We start from the raw sequence: 18643 nt of genomic DNA, 5'->3' as shown, positions 1-18643 counted from the left end.
TAAGAGTTTCCCTGCCAAAAAAGAGCAAAAGGAAGGAGGGAAGCTGCCTCTGTTGGCCACCCCTCCTCAGCCACGATGGGCCTGGGGCACTTCAAGGGCCAGAGCACCCTGCCTGCCCCAGGCAAGGTGAAGGGGTTTGCCTCTGGAGGAGCCATGTTCCTGTCTTTGGAGCAAACACTTGGCCCTTGGAAAGGAAGATGTATGTTAGGGACTCCAGTGAGCCCACTTCTTGCCCCAGAGCTGGCATGAAGAACTTGTCCCTTCTAACACTGCTGTGCCTACAGGTGCTATTTAGTGCCTTTCTCTCCTCTTTGCCCTCACCCCTTTGGTAGAGACTGTTACCTCCAGACTTAGCTGTTGTCAGCTTTCAGCTATTGGTGAAGTTTGTTCAAGACAGCAGACAGAGACCCAAAAAGCAGGAGCTTCCTGCCAGGATGTGGATTTCCACTTAACAGTGGAACAAAGGGATTCAAAAGCACCTTACCTGTCCTTACCTTTTCATAGATACTCATAAAAAATACCAGGTATAGTGCACATCACACATGCAATTCCTTCCCATGCTTGTGTGTGCTTTCACCTAAACTGGCGTACTTTCCTTGTCCCCCCATAGGTACTGGGCAAACCCATGTATTTTGCTGTAGCTATGCATGTGCAAGTCTCATGTACAGATATATTTATGCATGCTCTCATCTTCCCAAGTTTGGTTGTATTAAACTAAGTTCTGCCTTGGTTTGCAGAGAAAGGCAGAAATTATTTATTTATTCATGTGTGTGTGCACGTGCATATGTGAAACTCCTAAAGCATTCCCAGCAATCTACATGCCTTTTTTTGCTTGGAATAGGTACAAGCTGCTCGCTGACTTTCTGAGAAGTCTTTAAAGTTCATGTTCTCCTTGAAGATGATGTGAGATTTTATTGTCATGTTTGAAAGCTTCAGTCTTCTATGCAGATTGCATGCAGATTGGAAGGGAGGATATTTGGCTATAGCTCCTCTCCTTCCCTTTCTCCAAGAGCTGCTGCTTTAAAAGGTCTTCAAAAGGGCACCTGCAGGTTTGTGAACACAATTTTGTGCCTGTGTGCAACAACCCAGCAGTGCAAATGCAGGACGTGGCTGTGACACCAGTGGTTGGTGCAGTCTGTATGTACCTTACTGTTGGTTCAGAACCTTCCTTCTTGGTATTGGCTTGTGCATAACTGGGAAGGAAATTTTAGAGGTCAAGTGAAGGTCTTAGGTTTAAACATTTGGTCCACACTTCTCTGTTGTAATACTTGTCCCTGGCTTCGTGTTACTGTACTGGGTGTCAGTACACTGTGTTAGAATGCCCTGTGAAAATACTTTTCCAGGAAGTCTTAGCATTTATTAGCTGTTGGCTGGCTGGTACCTGGCTCCTGTCTTAGCTCCCATAACCTGAGCAGCATGGGTAGTACCAAAGGCTGGATCAGTTAATTTTTTGTGTGGATGTTTTTTCCCCTTGTGTGTCTGTGTTGTCAGGATTTCTACTTCTGACCCCTGGTCCTGTTACAGGGAGGGGGAATAACTCTGGCTAGTCTGCTAAGGGATCTGGGAGTCTCCAGTCCTGCCACCCTATCAGAGACATACCCTGTGTTCTCAAGAGTAGGTATCTCTAAAGCTGCAGCAGCACATGTGGAGCTCCCCTTCCCTGCCCTATAGAATCTCCTGAAACTGGGCTCCTGTGGACATCTCAGCCACACTCATACCCAGGGACCTGACCACTGCTCTTCTGTTCTAAAATCCTGCTCAGCTCCAAATTTGATTCTCTAATCTAGAGGTCTAAAGATGGGCTCATTTAACAGAGCCATTTCCTTAAGCAAGTCTCCAGGCCTCAATGTTAATTTAGCCTTAGAAAGCCAGTGTTGAGCACTGGTCCTTGCGAGCTGTAAGTTATGCCCAGTCTGTGTTGTGTGTCACAAGAGCTGCTTTTCCTCTGTACCAGTGAACATCAGGACTCTGATTTTCCTTCTGCTTTGGTGTAGGAGGTGTTGTGCTGCTGGGGTGAATATCCTCCAGAGTCAGATGTGCTTTACTGCCTCTGTACTCAGCTGAGCAAGCTATGAGGAGGATTTAGCTGGGCATGTGCTCCAGCTCTGCACACCTGATGGGGTGGCTCAGTGTGACCACTGGCTGCCCTAGACCAACTGCTCTGCATGCAGCTCCCTGGGAGATGGGCTTCATTCACTAAAGGGGAATTAAGGTTGGAGCTGATAAGAGCTGGTAAGAAAGATTCCTGCAAATTAAATGAATGCCTTCCACAGTATAAAAACTGTTCCCTGTAGGTCTGGGACATAAGGAGAGGTGTGACTCAAAGTATCATTTTCCTAGTTATTGCTAAAAATACCTTTGCTAGGCTGTCTGTGAGAAGCACTGGGATGAATAGCCATGATCGTCTTTCCGAGCCATTGTGATGGCTATTACCTTCATTCTCAGCCAACACTGATAATCTGCTGTCTTCATTTCTGTCCTCATTGGCCATTACAGCTCCGGGAAGGACAGGTCTCCATGTGCTAAGGCTGGACTAAGCATGTTTGGTTAATGACATCTAAAAACCAGGATGACTGGAAGCAGCAGCAGCAGAACCATCTGGTCTCCCATTCTGTGTCCTGGAATACCTTGAGCGCTGCTTGTTTATGTTTGAAGCGGTTGAACTTTTGCTGCCTCTGTTGGTTTAAAGTCTTGAATTGCTTGGAGAGGGGAAAGCAGTGTTCCTTGTTTGAGGTTTGTGTCTGGGCTGGTGCCAAGGGATAGTTCTGCTGTGGTAGTGGGTGCTGCAGACAACCTGGTAGGGTGCTGAGAAGTGGCTATCTGCTCTTATGTAAAAGGGGCTGTGTAGGTTTGTGGCTGTAACTATAGGGTCCTGCACTCACAAAAAATGCTGTTACAGGTGTACATTTGGTGTAATCAAAGAATACCAGCAGCAATGCCCAGTTTTTGTCCTGATGTTACAAGAAGCAGCCTCACTGTGTGCCTGCTGCCTTCCATGGCTCACCAGCTGCAGCAGCTGGATGCAGAGCTGCAGATGCAGTGGTGAGCCTTTGATTGGTTCAACTTGCAGCTTCTCCCATGACTTAGTCATTCTTTTATGAGGTGCAGCCAGAGTTCCAGACAGAGCAGGCAGGTTCCAGCAAGAGCTTTCCATCAGCGAGTTGTGTTGTTTGGGTCCCCTGTTGTCCCCCCCTGGAAACACAGTCATGTAAATACCCCATGTGCTGTGGGCAGAGCTCCAGTGAGGACAAACCTCTGTGCTCCAAGGTTGGATTAGGAGCATGTTCGGATAATGACATGTGAAAACAGGATGGCTGGAAGCTGCAGCAGAGCAACGAGGGGGCTTTGAAAGAGAGAGGAGTCTAATCCTCTCTGCTAATAAGGAGGCAGCTGCTGCCAATACATCAGGCTTGGCAAGCGCTGCTCTGCTACTCCTGGGTGCTCTGACGGGTGGCAGGTGCAAAGACACAGCTGCTTTGAGCTAGGAGGGGAAGAGCCACACGGGAGGTGTTTCCTTTGCTTTCTTTGGGTAACACAGGACCTTTGACATTGCTCTTCCCCATTCCCAACAGCACTTTGGCAGGACAGGCAGCAGAGCTGCGTTTCATGCCAGGAGCTGTTCATTTGGCACCGCAGAGGCCATGATCGGGGTTGGATGCAGTCACCAGACACCTGCTGCTGGTACAGCACCAGTTGCATTTCCATGGCACTAAAGCCCAGCCTTATTGGGAAGGCAGCTGGATGTGTGCGGGTCTGTGGCTGCACACAGGTGTTTGCACTGCTTGTGCCTCACCAGTGCAAGAGCAACTATGGGCAGGGTGGAGGGCATGGGGGGGGGGCAACACAGGGAAGCTCTTGTGCATTTATGTCTTGATACATGGACACTGGGATATGTGCTGGCAACGTCTTCCTCCGGGGGGTGAGTACCTGGGGACATGTTGGTACCTGGCAGGTATTGTGAAGGGCAATCACTTTAGAGCACACGGAGTGTTCTTCCCAACAGCCCTAAGTCCCCAGACTAACTTGGATCTACAGCCTCGTTCAGAGCAGGGATGCTGCCTGTTCTAACCCACCTCCAGTGTGGAAGTGCCCAGGTCTGGGAAGAGTCTTGGCTGGAATGCTGGGGACAAGCTGCATTGAGCATGCAGTCAGTGGTTTTATCTAATCTGTTGCTCCTTTACAGTCAGCTCTCACACCTGCTGGGTCAGTGGTACCAGGCAGTATTGTCTCACTGTGGCTGAACAACAGTCATCCCAGATGGCAGTCGCTGTACTTCGCAAGCACGCAGTGTATGCAAGTGTCTGCAGCAGGAAAAAGCAATGGAGTGGGCAGGTAAGGAATGCTTTCCTTCAGCTCTATGATGTGTGGCATACAGCTTTACACGTTCTTGCTAAGTTCTGTCAAAGCACAGAGCTTCACATTGCATTTTAGTGGAGATTAGTAGATTTATTAGCCCCACCCCTTCTATGCAGACAGGCTGTTTCATTCATGCTCCTCATCTCTCTTTTGTTAGGGTGATACTGAAATTGATTTAGTGGGCTTTGAATGTCACTGTAAGGTTTCAGGTGGGCGGGAGCAGCAAGCACAGTTCCACCACGGATCCCCATCACCACCCTGAGTTTGCAGGCCAAGGTAGGAAGGGAAAAGTCAGTCTCTGATTCTAGGTCCCAGTTTAGCACATCGTGGAGAAGCATCAGGTTTATCAGGGCTATCAAACTACAGGGCTGCTTAGAAAGCTCTTAGAAAAGAGTCTGTATCAAGACCACTCGGCTCCCATTGCACTTGGCACTAGTGCTAAAACAGGGGCTGTTCTGATGGGTGCAAGGCCCTGACTAGGGTTTAAAAGACCCAACCTGCTCCAGGACTTGTTAGCTCTTAGACAAACACACAACCTCCTCAATGAAGAAGACAACTTGATCGCTTAAAACGTTGGGGTTTTTTTTTTCCAGTTTTTATTGAGTGAAAATGTCAAACCTTGCATCAGTCATGCAAAAAAAAATCAAATAAATAAAACACATATATTAAATTTCTAATAGCACTAAATTCAAGTGGAAAAATATTCAGTTCTTAATAACGCAGGTGCTGAAGAGACCAGATTCAAGTAAATCAGAGCACACCATCCTGGTTAGGGTGTTGGTTTTTTTTTTTTTCACTTTCTGCATTTTTTTGTCTCAAAACCTATATATATATCTATATATCTATATATATGTATATACATATAGATATATACACACACACATATATATGTGCATACATATTATTTTTATATTTATATATATACACATACATATTTATAAAACATTAAAAAGAGCATTGGTGGTTCAAGCATTTATTTCCCCCCCTCCCCCACGGAAAGAAAAAAAAAAAATAAAACAACAACAAAACAAAAAAAACCCAAAAAAATTACACATTTAAAATTCAAAATGAGCTAGCAATGGCTTATAGTCCTAGTGTGCAATATGGAGATTACAAAAGGCTAGAATCCTCCCTCTTTGTCTTTTTTTTTGTCATTTTTGTTTTTTTAAAGTTATTTTTTTGCTACATTGGAAAACTTTTTTTTATTATTTTTTTTTAATTTTTTTTCTTTTTTTTTCTTTACAAAATTCCTTCCACACAGACTTGAATCCAGTTGAGTTTGTGGCTAGAATGAACAATCTAGTCAATAGTTTTTGATGTCATGGTTTTGTTTGCTCTTCAGCAGTGAATGGGAGCAGACTCAGGAGGGTCCTTCTCAAGGTTTGATTTTGTTTGGTTTTTATCTTGGTTTGGCCAGAACAGTTCCATTTCCTCCCTCCTCTTCCCCCTCCTCATAGGCTGTTGTCTCGCCCTCTCTTTCCCTGGTCATTCTTTAAGCACAATAGCATTGTGTTAACAGTCCTATTGATATGATCGCTCGAAGTGCAAACCCACCTCGCTGCAACAGGGATCTTTGTGCTGTTGAGGCCTCTGTTCAGAAAAGCACTTAAGCCTGGGCTTAAACCTGCGCCCTTCAGCCAGTATCTGCTTAAGAGTTTTGCCGAATTAAAGCCTTCACATGGCAGAATAAAAAGCTGGGATTAACTTTCTTGACTTTTTGTTGTTGTTGTTGTGAATAGAGACATAGGAAGAGATTTACACAAACAAGACTTGGAGAAGGTGGAGTAAGATGTGCTCTGGGGGTATGGCCAACCTGCTGGGTGGCCACTGTCCTGTGAGGGGCCAGGCCCTGCGCCGGGGTTGCATTTAGCAGTAGCTTGTTGGGAAAGAAATGTTGTTCCCTGTGCCGGCTCCCGGAGAAGAGGTGCTAGAAGTCTGGGAGAAAGGCTGAGATGTCAAGAAGTAGGATGCCTTGGGGGAGAAAATAGTGTGCATAGAACAACACAGGCCCTTCTGGCACGCTGAGCCACACAGGACTTGTGAAACAGGGCCCTGGCAGCACGGATCATAGTGAGCTGCACCAGGATGATGGAAGGAACGTCCAGTGCCAGCCGGAGTGGGCTGAGCTACCGGTAGGTCTGTTATCCCTTTTCTCCACACACCTGCTCTCTCCCACTGTTGTGCAGTGAGTCAATGGAGTATGGTGAGATACGAAAGGGGAGAGGTAAAACTGCTGTGTCACGGTGCAGGTTCCCAGCTCCTACCAGCTGGGAAGCAGCCTGGCTATCCTGAAGGGAAACCAGCGGCCCAGGGAGCCCTGAGCCTCACCACTGAAACCAGCCTCCCCCTTGCCTTCAGCATTAGCACCTCCCAGGCAGGTTTTGTGCAAACCTGGCAGGATGCTGTCTCCAAGGCAGTCGGCTCAAACCTGCTTTCCACAGAAGTCACTGATACACACGATGACTTCAGTGGTACAGAATAAACACATCTGGTTTGCAAGATGTGGCTTGTGTTACATCCAAGGATTCCCCCTGGAGCCCATCACCATATTATCTAAGTACTGACTATGGGAAAAATGTACAGAACCTGCAGCAAATGCTGTTAAAGTAAAACTGTTTCGCCCCATCCCCTGCAGAAATTCCAGGGCCTCATTCCCTCACTGTGCCCCAGGAACATGAGCTTCATCCTAGACAAGAATCAGGTTGTGCTAGAAAACACACAGCTGAGGGCAGGGGATATACCAAACAAAACAAAAACAAACAAAACCCCCCTATAAAAACAAAAGCCACACAAATAGCTGACAGAGGAAAAGAACTCCAAAAGAATTAAATAAACTACAACCTACCAATAACAACAGTTCATTTGTTTCCACTGGTTTCATCTCTACAAAATTCAAGTTAGAAGTCGGAATCGTGCAGCTCCGCTCAGTGCTGGGAGGGTGAAGTCAGCCTCAACCCGTGGCATTGAGGCTCCCCCTCCCCTGCCCCCCTCCAAACAAACACTACATCAAAGGGAAAAACAAAGGAAAAAAGTAAAAATTAAAAAAAAAATAAAAAAAAAGAGAAAAAATGAATTGCACACAATAAACCAGATCTAGGGGCTGGCCAGAAGGCAGGTGACCCCCAGCCCCTGGCGTCGGTGGCTTCTCTTTTGTTCTATCTCTAGCAAGAACCTTTACAGGAAAAATACTGTACAACTGCTGTTTTTTATCTTTGCCTTTTGCAACATTCTCTGCACATTCTGTCCCCACACTGACACAGCTGAGCTGCTGCCTTAGAGCCAGGCCTGAGCCGCACCACGTCCTTAGGGAAAGAATTAAAGGGAGGAAAAAACCCCAACCTAAGCTTCTTGAGGCCTTTATCTGTTCAAGGGGGGAACAGGATCCCTTGGAGCTGGGGGAGCCTTCATGGTGTTAGAAAAAAAGAAATAGGTATTTTATGTAAAAAAGGGACAAAGTTCAGACACCAGGAACCTTCTGCTAGGCTGGAATACTTACAAACTGGCACTGAAATAACTAGCAGTTAATTCATACAGCTAGTTCTGGAGCCCAGGTGTATGGAGACAAGCCCTCTCCCAGACTCAAGTCAAACAGCTACTGTTTTACCTGCCAGAGTCCAGGCAGTGTTGTGTAGTGTGTGTTCCCAGCCTGGGCTGGGCAAAGAGAGCAGGGAAGAGCTCATCACCAGGGGAAGCCCAAGCCGCTGGATGCGGCAGGTTTTGAACCAGTACAGATGCATTTGTTTATATAGTGCCCAAGCTATTGGCCCTACTTGTCAGAATTTATCAGCATGGCACCAGAAATACTTCAGTTCTTAGCTGGATTACACCTGCCCTCAGCTGGCATCTCCCCCATCTCCAGTTCTCGGTGCTGCGTACGCTGCAGCAGCTTCATGTTCTGTAGCTGCAAATACCATGATGGGGCCAATAGCTGTAGAGCAGCAGTGTCCCCCCTCCCACCCAGTGCTGAGCAAAAGAGCCCCCCCCAGTCTGAGCAGGACATCCCACAGTGGGGTCCTGAATGTGTGCTGCCTTCGCCTCTTCAGCAGTGCCTTCGCCCTCTCCCAGAGTCAGCAGAACATTGTGAGTCCATGCAGACAGACACAGGCTTGCCCATCTGCAGTGAAAGGCTGGGGCCGAGGGCTTGGGGACCAGGGACATACCTGTCACTGCACAACTGCATGGTCAGAGAGCAAGTAGTTTTCAAGGCTGCTTTAACGGCTTAGGATGCTCTTCTGTGAGCACGGTGCTCCCTGTGCTGCACCGCGGGACAGTGTCAGCTCACAGCCTCCTGAGATGGGGATACTGAAGCACCACAAAAACGCCTCACCCTCAACAGAGAGGAAGCACCTGGGAGTTGGGATGAGATGGAACTGGATGGGTGATTAACCCCAGTCCTCCAGTGTGACAGACCCTTTAACTGCCTGCTGTGCTCTTCCCAAGTTACTTCAGCTAAATTCCCTACAGGCAGAACAGCAGGGATGAGGAGAGGTGTCCTACAGAGAAAGTAAGTGTAGACTGAGAAAAGTTTTACAATATAAATAGCATTCAAAATTATTATCATTAATAGTAAAAAGGATCTGGAAGAACAGAGGAGTGTCCCATTCCCACCCCTGCTCATTCATTAATGCGCCCTCATTTATGTGACAATAAATACCCACTCCCCCCCTTGCTGCCTGATGCCATTCATTTAATGCTGGAGAAAGAAGGGGGGAGGGGTGGAGAGAGAGAGAGCAAACACCCCTCACCCCTCCTTCCCACCCGCAAAGCTGAGCTACTTGTCTTTGTGACACCAATTCCTTGCGTGTTATATATGTGTGTGTGTGTGTACATTATATAGAGAGACACACACACAAATATATAGTTCTAAAATTCATTACCTGTTGTTCCCACCCACCCCCCTCCAAGAAGTGGAGATTATTATTAATATCGTACAACTGAAAACATGGAAAAATAAAACCCAGAAAGAAAAATGGGGGGATAGAGCCCCACCCATAACAAAGGGTCCCCAGATGGGCACAGGCCCCACGCACCATGCGGGGAGCAAGGAAAAGCAGCTGGTACCCTCAAGGTTCATGTCCATATAAAAGGGTATTTCATGCTGCTTCCTGCCCCCATGTTCTGTGATTGCAGAATGAAGGGATGCAGCACCAGTCCTGCTGCCAACCTGTCTCTTACGGGGCCTGAGGAGGAGCGTGGGTTTCCTTCCTTCCTCTCTCTCGTGTGTGTGGCACGGAGTTTGTTTTCCACTTGCCATCCCAATCTTTGTTCTTGCCTCATATGGGGTCCTCTTAGTTATTCTGTGTAAGAGCAAAACCAAACCACTGCCGCCTTTGTCTCTAAGATTAAGGAGAAGCTGCTGGAGTGACAGTAGAGGCTGGGGCAGCAGCTGGAGCTGGAGCAGGAGTTGGGGCTGGAGTAAGGGCTTGCTCGCCCTGTGGCCTGGAAGCATCGCCCTGGTCTGTTGAAGAAGCAGCCTCCTCTGGTTCTCCATCTTCTTTAGTGGCCAGGCCCTCAGGGTCAGGCAGCGATTCCTCAGAATCTGTGTTCAGGTCTTCCTCTTCATCATCCTCTTCATCATCATCATCGTCATCCTCCTCTTCATCATCCTCCTCTTCTTCATTCATTTCTTCCTCATCATCCTCTTCATCCTCTTGGGAAGAGTCATCCTCGTCCTCCACATCACCGGAGCCAGATGCCACTGCCCCCCTCTCCTGAGGAGCGGTCCCGGCTCTGCTCGGTGATGGACCTTCAGTGACTTCTGACTGCTTCTTGCTGAGGTCCAGGGAATCATTGAGGCCCACACCAGCTGCGTTCTGCAGGAAGAAGAGGGAGCTGTTGTTGTCAGTGCTGAGGTTGAGGGAGCTGTCCAGGTTGATGGAAGAGTTCTGGATGTCGTACTCAAGAGCGGAGTGGGCAAGGCCCTCGGGGCCAGGAGAGATGGCAGGAAGCTCCCCTCGCTCCTGCTTCTCATGTTTGCGCTTGTGCGAGTCCATCTGTGACATGCCCACCACTGTGTGTTTGCAGCCAGGGTAGGTGCAGTGGAAGTGGGAGCACTTGAGTTTGTACTTGCAGTCAGGCACCTCGCAGTCCACACTGGAGCTGAACTGGCAGAAGCCAGCAGCACTGATGACGTCCTGCTTGCCGTGGTGCTTACGGTGGGCTGTCACCTTAGTGCTGTCAGTGCAGCGGAAGCCACAGCGCAGACAGTGGAAGTGTGTGCTATTGCCAGAGAACTGACAGTCTGGGAAGTTGCAACTCAGTGAAGACTTGAAGCGTTTGAAATCATCCAATACCAGGTTGTCAACACGATCGTGATGCTGGGCGTGCTTGTACATGTGGGTACGGCCACAGAACTTGTAGCCACAATTCTCCCGCGTGCAGTGGTAGTGGGTAACCTTGAGAGAGAATTGGCAGCTGGAGTCCTTGCAGTCCTCGTAGAGGTCATAGCGCCGAAATCCCTCCAGCATCATCCCTTCATCCAGCATCTTGCGGGAGGATGCAGTCTTGCGGCGCTTGCCAAAAGGGGACATGTCCTCAATGATCCAGAAACGCTTTTTGGCCCCTGAGGCAGTTGGCATAGTGATGGTATTCCCTACGGAGAAAAAGCAAAGAGTGGTGTTGCTGGCAGCCAGGTCTCTCTTCGTCTCCCAACCATCCTGTCAAGTTCTGTGTTTGCTGCAACTGCTCCCACCCAGCGGCTCAGCCCTCGAAAGCTCTACGGAAGCCTGAGCTCTGGGAATGTGGGCTGGCTGATGCCTGTTGGACATTGCTTCCTCAGTTTCCAGCATATCCCACCTTGTCTCTAACTGGTGCTCCAGTACACCTGATATTGTGCAAATGCTGATGATTGCTTCTCTGTTTTGTTACTCTCAGTTTCTTCTGCTGCTTAGTTAATCTCTAGTCCTATTCTCCTAAAGTCAGACTTTAATACGGAGGAGCTGGCTTGTTCCAGTCCAATGCCTGAGGTGTGTTAACTGGACTGAAGTGGCAGAAGAGTTTAAACATGCTAAAAACTGGTACGTGTATACTATCCCCTATCCAGGCTCTTGTAACACACTGCAATTGCCAAGGACAGGGAGGAAGTGAGGAAGGATCCCATGCGTGATTAAAACTGCAAGGGGGGGAATTTATAGAAATAGGATGGACTTTGGCCAGGAGACTGCAACATCCCTCACTGTAATGAGCCTACATATTACGATGAGTGCACTTAGAAAGACAGATGGACAGATGTTCAATGGGGCTAATTCTCATCATCACTAGCCAGTGGACTCTGAGAGAAAATACCAGTTCTGCAGCTTTCCCTTGGGTCTCAAAAATCACATGATGCCCCTAGTAAATAAAGAGCCCTCATCCATCTTCCACTTCCATTCACAGGGCCAGCATAACTGGCTAGTGCTCACGTCCCCTAGGATCACGCTGACATCAAGGACTCGACCTCATTATATCTATTAACTTTTTTTTCTTCTCTGCTTGCTGTTTCCAGAATCAAACCACAATCTCCAGTATCAACATGCAGCACAGACGAGGTTGGAGGCAAGAATTTCTCACCAGGTGCAGAACTGTGAGTGTAATTGGAAATTATAGCTTGAAACTAAAACATACTTTTTTGTTGTTGTTGTTTTGCCTCTCCTCATGCTGAAACTGCCATCCTCTGAAAAAGAGGCATGATTTGTGACACACAGTGCCTGGGGCCTGAAAACCCAGAGCAGCTTGCATCCTTGTCTAGGCAGCTGAAGAAACACTCATCTCTTTGACTGTTGTAGAATTGTTTTCTTTTCTGGCTGATAAGCAGGTATTAAATGTGATGAACGCTATTTTTGCCACATCTGGTCCTTCCAAAGAATGGGAGGATATCATTGAAGGAAGCCTCCAGAAGTTAAACTGGGGCTGTACTGAAAGGCAGAAGTCAATGAAATGGTAGCAGCAACCTAACCCCTTTGGTGGCCCTTGGCATGGCCAGGCTATACAGACTGCAGGATAAGCAAGGAACAGAAGACTCTTCCACACCCATTCATTCCATGGCACTTCTGCTCGGGCTGCAAGTAAAGACACCAGCTTGGGGCATCCCTGGTGAGACCATCTTAGTGACACGTGGCTGGTGGAATCTGCATGTTAAGGCAAATTTAACCAGCTCCCAGTGAAAGAATAACTTCCTGTCACTGTGGATTTTAAATTAGCAAGCTTTAGCTACAGAGTCTGTGACCAATTAACTCTCTGCTCTCCCCAGAAACATCTGGTACTGTAAAAACGAGTTCTCTGCTTCCAGGGCACCCGTGTAAGTGCATCCCTGCCTGGACAAACCACTGCTATCCAGATCAACCCCTTCTTTAAAATCAGTTACAGCCAAATCATCAGGTCTTTTATCCTTGGTATGAATGCTCATCTTGTCTGGCTCCAGACAGCAATATGGGATAAGCCATCTTAGGGGAAAGACTCTGCATGGGAAATTAGTATAATTTAGATTTTACCTGTTCTAAGCTCAATGTGTCTGCCCAGCTTTTACACCAGTTCAAAGAGATGGGCTTAAAGCTTAGTGAGACCAATTCTATTTCCTCAGACAGGCAGTTTCAGCACAAGAGCACAAGAAAGAACAACAAGAACCTGGTACACCCTCCTGCTTTAGCCACCAGACAGTGTTCAGTCCCTAGCACCCAACTGAAGATTTACAAGCCTCAGCAACAGTAAGCCCAAGCAATTCTCAATGGTAAGTGAATTCCATAAGCTGGTCTTTTCAACTACTAATAATGCAAACATCCACAAAACTATACAAAGGTAAAAAGAAACTTCAAAATGTATCATTAGAGGAAAGCACAGCACAAGCCTAGAACATTTCAGGTTCATGCAAATCAGTGAAGAAAAAAATGAAGCAAAAATACGGTTTCTTGTGAATTTTGTTCACTGGAACACACTCCTCTGGACAGGGCAAAGGATCCTTCTCCTGCCAAATCCATGACCCTCAAAGCGGAGGTGGTTCTCCAGCCACACTCCCAACCATTTACCTTGGATTTGCTCATTACTAAAACTGGCAGGAAGAATGACTGGGACATTTGTAGGCTGCCAGAATCCTCTTCAGTGTGAACTTTAAGCACAAATATGCCCTTAATTAACTAGGAAAGAGCTGGGAGTTGGGAAAAGAAGCCAAAACCGAGACACACCCTAAAACCCATTCCCAGCTGGAACGAGAATCCCCAGCCTGAGACATCTCTGATCTTAGTCACACATGGGAAACATGGCAGCTCAAAACCAAAAATCTCGATGGATTTTCTGCAGCTGTTAAGAGCAGATATAAATAACAGTGAGTGTGAGAAACAGCCTGAGCTGTCTGATGATGTCATCACAGTGACACTGCCTGCACCTCACTCTGTTACTGGTGCTGGGGAGAGCAGCCCTGAATTTTATGGCTTCATGTAGGGACAGGAAGCAGTGAAGTGTGTAAGATCAATAAAAACAGGGGAACTGGGTACCTTGTCAGACAGTTACCTGCTATGTGCAGCAGACTATGGTAGGTATGGGGTTGGGTGGCCTGGAAGAGCTAAACAAGAATCCCAAGTCCCATTAATGCTACATGAGCAAATGTTTCCTTTACGGCCACCTTGCTGTTATCAAGAGGCTGAAAGGGCATGTTTGTTACCTTTGCATTTTGTTAGATTTTTCTCATCATTTGGAACTGGTGGCAGTTTCTCTCATGTGGATACCTGATGTGTCTCAGTGGTTTGCTGTGGTTTTGGTTATCCTTTGTAGCTGTGGCTATTGTGTCAGCAGACAAAAGGAGGGGTGTGCAAGGGCCATGGATAAAGTTAAATAAGACACAGAGTGATGTATGGTTTTTTACTGACCCAAAGGTGCAGAGAAAACATGGGCAGGGTGAGTGGGGAAGGAGATGGGCAGAGGACACCAAGAGAGAAAGCAAAGAAGTGTTACCTGCTGCATCCTGAACTAAGGGAACGTCACTTTTTACTGGAGTTGGAGTGGCAATGATGGGCGAAAACCCAGTGGTGCTGGCGGCAGGCATGACAATGCCTCTGCTGGATCCAAGAGTGGCACTGAGCAGAGAGTATGAGAGACAAGATGGAGAGAAGAGATAGGGGATGGTGGGAAGGGGAGACCTAAGCAGGGCTTGTGAGAAAGATGGAGGCAGAGATGGTGGCTGAGGTTGTGGTGCAGTATGGGTACCATCATCGGCAGCAGCAGTAGCAGTAGAAGGAACCAGGCAGCCTGGAGAATGTGGAGAGAAAAAAAGCAGAAAAAAAGGAGAAAAAACCCAAACCAACAAAAAATAAAACAAAAAAACAAACCAAAACAAGAAACAAAAGAACTGAAATGAGAACCCAAGAGCAGAAGCAATATGATGAAAATGGAAAATACATTCACAAATGTATGAAACAGAACTGTAACAGAGAAGAGACAGAAGGTGAGGAACTGACAGCATCAGGAAGAGGAGGGTTGTCTCTGCACAAGGTAGGGTGGCTTTAGTGGGTGGCATGGGGGGAGAAATTCCTTATTCATGTACATAGTGCCAGCTCATACAACTAACAGCTGCAAGGCTGGTCTTACACTTTGGGTGGGTGGTGTTGCTCCCTGGATAGCAGCTGGGGGCTGTGTCCCAGGCAGTTACTGACAGTGCCAGGAACCACTGTCCCACCAGGACTTGGGGGAGCTTTAATGTCATGGGACAACCTGGCCACTGTTGTGACCCAGCAGGGTTCACATACATGGTCAGGTACAGGATAACTTATATCTAACTGGTATGTGAAAGAAAAGCAGGAAAATGTTACGAAATTAAAGCGAGCTCAGTGAGGCAGCCTATGTAGAATATAACAACCCTGGGAAGGGCAGCTAAGAGACCCCTGGATCACCACTAGATGATAACAGAATTCATAAAAGCTATCTGACTGCTGAGAAGATAACCCCCAAACAAAGGGCAGTGGGAGATGGCTACACATTATCCTAGCAAAAAGAGGGGATGATGGAGGTCTCTTCTGAGCAGCACTGCACAGAGTGGGAGCAGGGGAACTCAGTGAGTTGCTTTTATCTGTTGCTTTTGGAAGATGTGGTAGTGTTTTTTCCCGTGTATACAGTATTTACTATTGCAAAATATACACCTCAGCTGTATAGGAAAGTACCTGACTTCAGATGCTGCACAAGGAAATACATAAAGATACCAGGGGAAATGCCACGTACAGAAGAGGCCCAGAACTATTTTTCTTTTAAATCCTCTTATCCAAGACAGAGGATAAAAACCTCTCTTCAGGGGACAAAAGATATGCTGTTAGTTCATGGATGCTTGAGGTGCTCATTTTGATGGATCTCTTCTCAGAAATGGCAGAGGGAGCCAGGTTAGTATGAGGCACTACTGTGAAGCTGGTACAGGTCATATTTTAAGGTGTAATTGTTCTTTGGCCTCTTCCTGAGTTTATCTGCTAAGAGATCAAGCAACTGAGGATCCGTTTCACCCCACCCCTTCTCTCTTACCTGCTGATGTACTTTCGTTGCCCACTGGAGTGCTGGAGCAGCTGCGGTCCATATTGGAAGATTCAGAGGAGATACCCCCAGGGCTGCAGCCAGTGTAATCCATGTACTCATCTGTTTCAGTGTCCATCATGCTTGGGGGTCCCTGAAAGGAAGCTGGGGTTCCTGATGAGGCTGGGCTGGGTGCCATGCTGCCAACCTGGGGGAGATTTTCATTTCTTGGAGTGTGGCCAATAACCTGCAGCAAGAACACAGGACGGGGACTTTCACACCAAAAGCAACATGCCAAGACCAAAACCATCTGTCTGCACGGTTATTTCCCTCTGTCACAGTTCAGGAGGAATAGCTGGAACATGCCCGTGAGGGGAACCCATGGCACGGTGGCTGGGAGCGTGAATCTTCCTTCCCTGGGAGCTCAGAGCATTAAACTTGGCACATGGATCCTGGTATGTGAATTGTGATGTGCTCAGAGGCTGGGAGCGTTAATCTTGGCACCAGCATCCTGGTGTGTGGATTCTGATGCATTCAAAAACAGGAGGTGTTAATCTTGGCATTGCTACCTTACTGTGTAGGTCCTGCTGCATTTAGAGACTGGAAATACGACTGCGGACACGACTCTCCTACTGCCTGCATGCTGAGACACTGCAACAGAGGCTGAAAACAGTGATGGAGGTGTGTGCTGTGATCATGCACAGCTGCTCTAGCCTGGCCTGGCCATCTCTGGTTACCTGGGAGGTAGCCAGCAGCAGTGGATAGCCAAACTCACCACTAAGGCATGGGGAAAACTGGAGGTAGAACATTTGAATGCAGAAAGGCAGAGCAGTGATCTCATTAGCTTTGCCACATGCTCTGATTTGTGCTTTCATCCCTGTTTTGTTTGCTGGACTGTTCTCAGTTATGTGTTAAGAGAAGATACAGCTGCATCGCTCTGCTGCTTCCTGAGAGAGGACAAGGAGCACCCTAAACTAACTCCAAATCAATAAGGGAAGAAAAATGGCAAGATTGGTATTTCTCCCATCCTAGGTGGAAGCAGCAAATAATTCTTTATGTGCAACAGGAAATGTCTGCTTTAACCAGCATGTTCAATTCTTCCACATCCTAAGCACTTTATTTTAATAAACCAATTGGTGTGTATTGAGAGAGCAGGGAGGGAGGGCAAGTTGTAGTTTTAGTGTTCTTCATTTTTTATCTCCATAATTCACAAGGAAAAGCTGTTTACACCAAGTAATGCTTTGATGTCTATGCTTCCTCTTATTGTGCAGTCCAACCAGGTAAAGGTACCTTGGGTGAACTCACGTATCCCAGCTGCCTCCCCCAGTGCTATATTTATCTGCATTTGAGAGAGTCTGGGTACAAATGTCTAAGGCAGTTCTGGAGCAAGCAACCAAAGGGACCAATATTACATGCACATCTACAGCTTTAATAAGTAGTGAGTCACCTGAGTAGGAACACGATCAAAGTTCTTCCCCAGCATCCTTCTCATGTGCTTTCTGGCGTGGGATGTCATTTGGTGCTTGAGCAGGAAGGAGAACTGGCAGCCCTCACGAATGCAGTGGAAGTGGCTGTTCACCTGGTTGTATTTGCAACCTACAAACACAAAACCATCATATGTAGTACATGGAAGGTATCAAGAAGGAAAGGGACTGTAGGGAAGATGATCTGGAAATGGGACAGGGCTGCTGTTACATGGATTTCTAGTGGAAGACTATCAGTGGTCATGGGTTCTTCAGGAACACTCTTGAATGAGACAAAACATGGTATTTTACATGCTGAGCAACTGCAGGAGAGGATTACAGTGTACACAGGTTGAAGAAGTGAGACTGGTCTCATCCTTCTTCATTTTGTTGTAAAGAAAGGAACATTACTATTACATCTGCTAGTGCCTAACACTCTCCAATCTTAGCTAGCACCTTTTCCTTTATTAAGAGAACAGAACCAAGGCATTTAACTGTATTGGGGAGGTTACAATCAAAAATACATGCTCAGATTGGAAATGAAAAGTTCTTTTTCTCTTTTTAACTCTAACTATGCTCTCAGTACAGCAGTCTCAACAGTGCTGGCTCTGGACAGTCTATACTCTCTGGTCAGATAGAAATGAGCCAGGAAGTGTTTACTGCCACTCCAAATTTGTTGTGTAATAGGGGTAGCTACCCAGCAACAAGCAATTTCTATGGGTTCTGGCATCCAGTATGTGACACGTTTCGTGCCTCATGGATCGTGCCATGCATGCCAGGAGTTTGTGTATCTCATTAATGGACAATCCTCAACAGCCACATTCTATAGCTGACAGATAATGGCTTCTTATAGTTAAAACACAGCTCTATCAGGTTCTGTCTGTTCTCCATCATCCCTTGGCTATATCCTTACAGACCTGTACAGACCTACAGACAGGCTCAGTTTTACTCATGTAGCTACACCCATCCCCCTGTACTTACACATGTGGGTATTTTTCATTTCTGTTTCTCCCTCCCCATCCATACATGTGTGTATGATACTTATACATGCACAAACACATGCATTAAAGAAAAATCTATTGTATATGTTTGTTCTGAAACATTCACAGCCCTTAAAGCAAGCCAGTACTTTTTGCACCTGATGGATAGATAGATGATAGATAGATAGGTACACACATAAAAAGCCTAGAGATGTACAGAGAAGCAGACATGCATTTACATGTTGATGTAGCCATCTAGACGTACACAAACACATCCAGCTACACCATCCCATCCTGCTGCCTGTATCTAAACAGGCAAAGGCTAAAACATAGGCTGGCTAAACATGTTTATGGCATGGCAACCCAACCTATAGGCAGATGTCC

General features: G+C 46.9%; 1 protein-coding gene across 6 annotated transcripts in view; it reads right to left on the bottom strand.

Annotated features, from left to right (window-relative positions):
- Window positions 1-4917: 4917 nt before the first annotated feature.
- Window positions 4918-18643, bottom strand: part of CASZ1 (castor zinc finger 1) — a 199881-nt gene continuing 186155 nt past the window's right edge. For 5 of the 6 annotated variants that reach the window (XM_034068596.1, XM_034068600.1, XM_034068597.1 and 2 more), the window contains 3 exons: window positions 17264-17412; window positions 15829-16063; window positions 9699-10948 (listed from right to left, as the gene is read on the bottom strand). In XM_034068596.1, the coding sequence (XP_033924487.1) occupies window positions 9699-10948; window positions 15829-16063; window positions 17264-17412 (1634 nt within the window). Of the gene's footprint in view, window positions 10949-15828; window positions 16064-17263; window positions 17413-18643 lie in introns of all 6 variants that reach the window. The other variant, XM_034068595.1, reaches the window with a different exon arrangement.

Source organism: Melopsittacus undulatus, chromosome 12 (genome assembly GCF_012275295.1).
Source record: "Melopsittacus undulatus isolate bMelUnd1 chromosome 12, bMelUnd1.mat.Z, whole genome shotgun sequence".
Taxonomy (NCBI): Eukaryota; Metazoa; Chordata; class Aves; order Psittaciformes; family Psittaculidae; genus Melopsittacus; species Melopsittacus undulatus.
The sequence above is the reverse complement of the archived record's forward strand: the minus strand, read 5'-3'. Positions and strand labels throughout refer to the sequence as shown.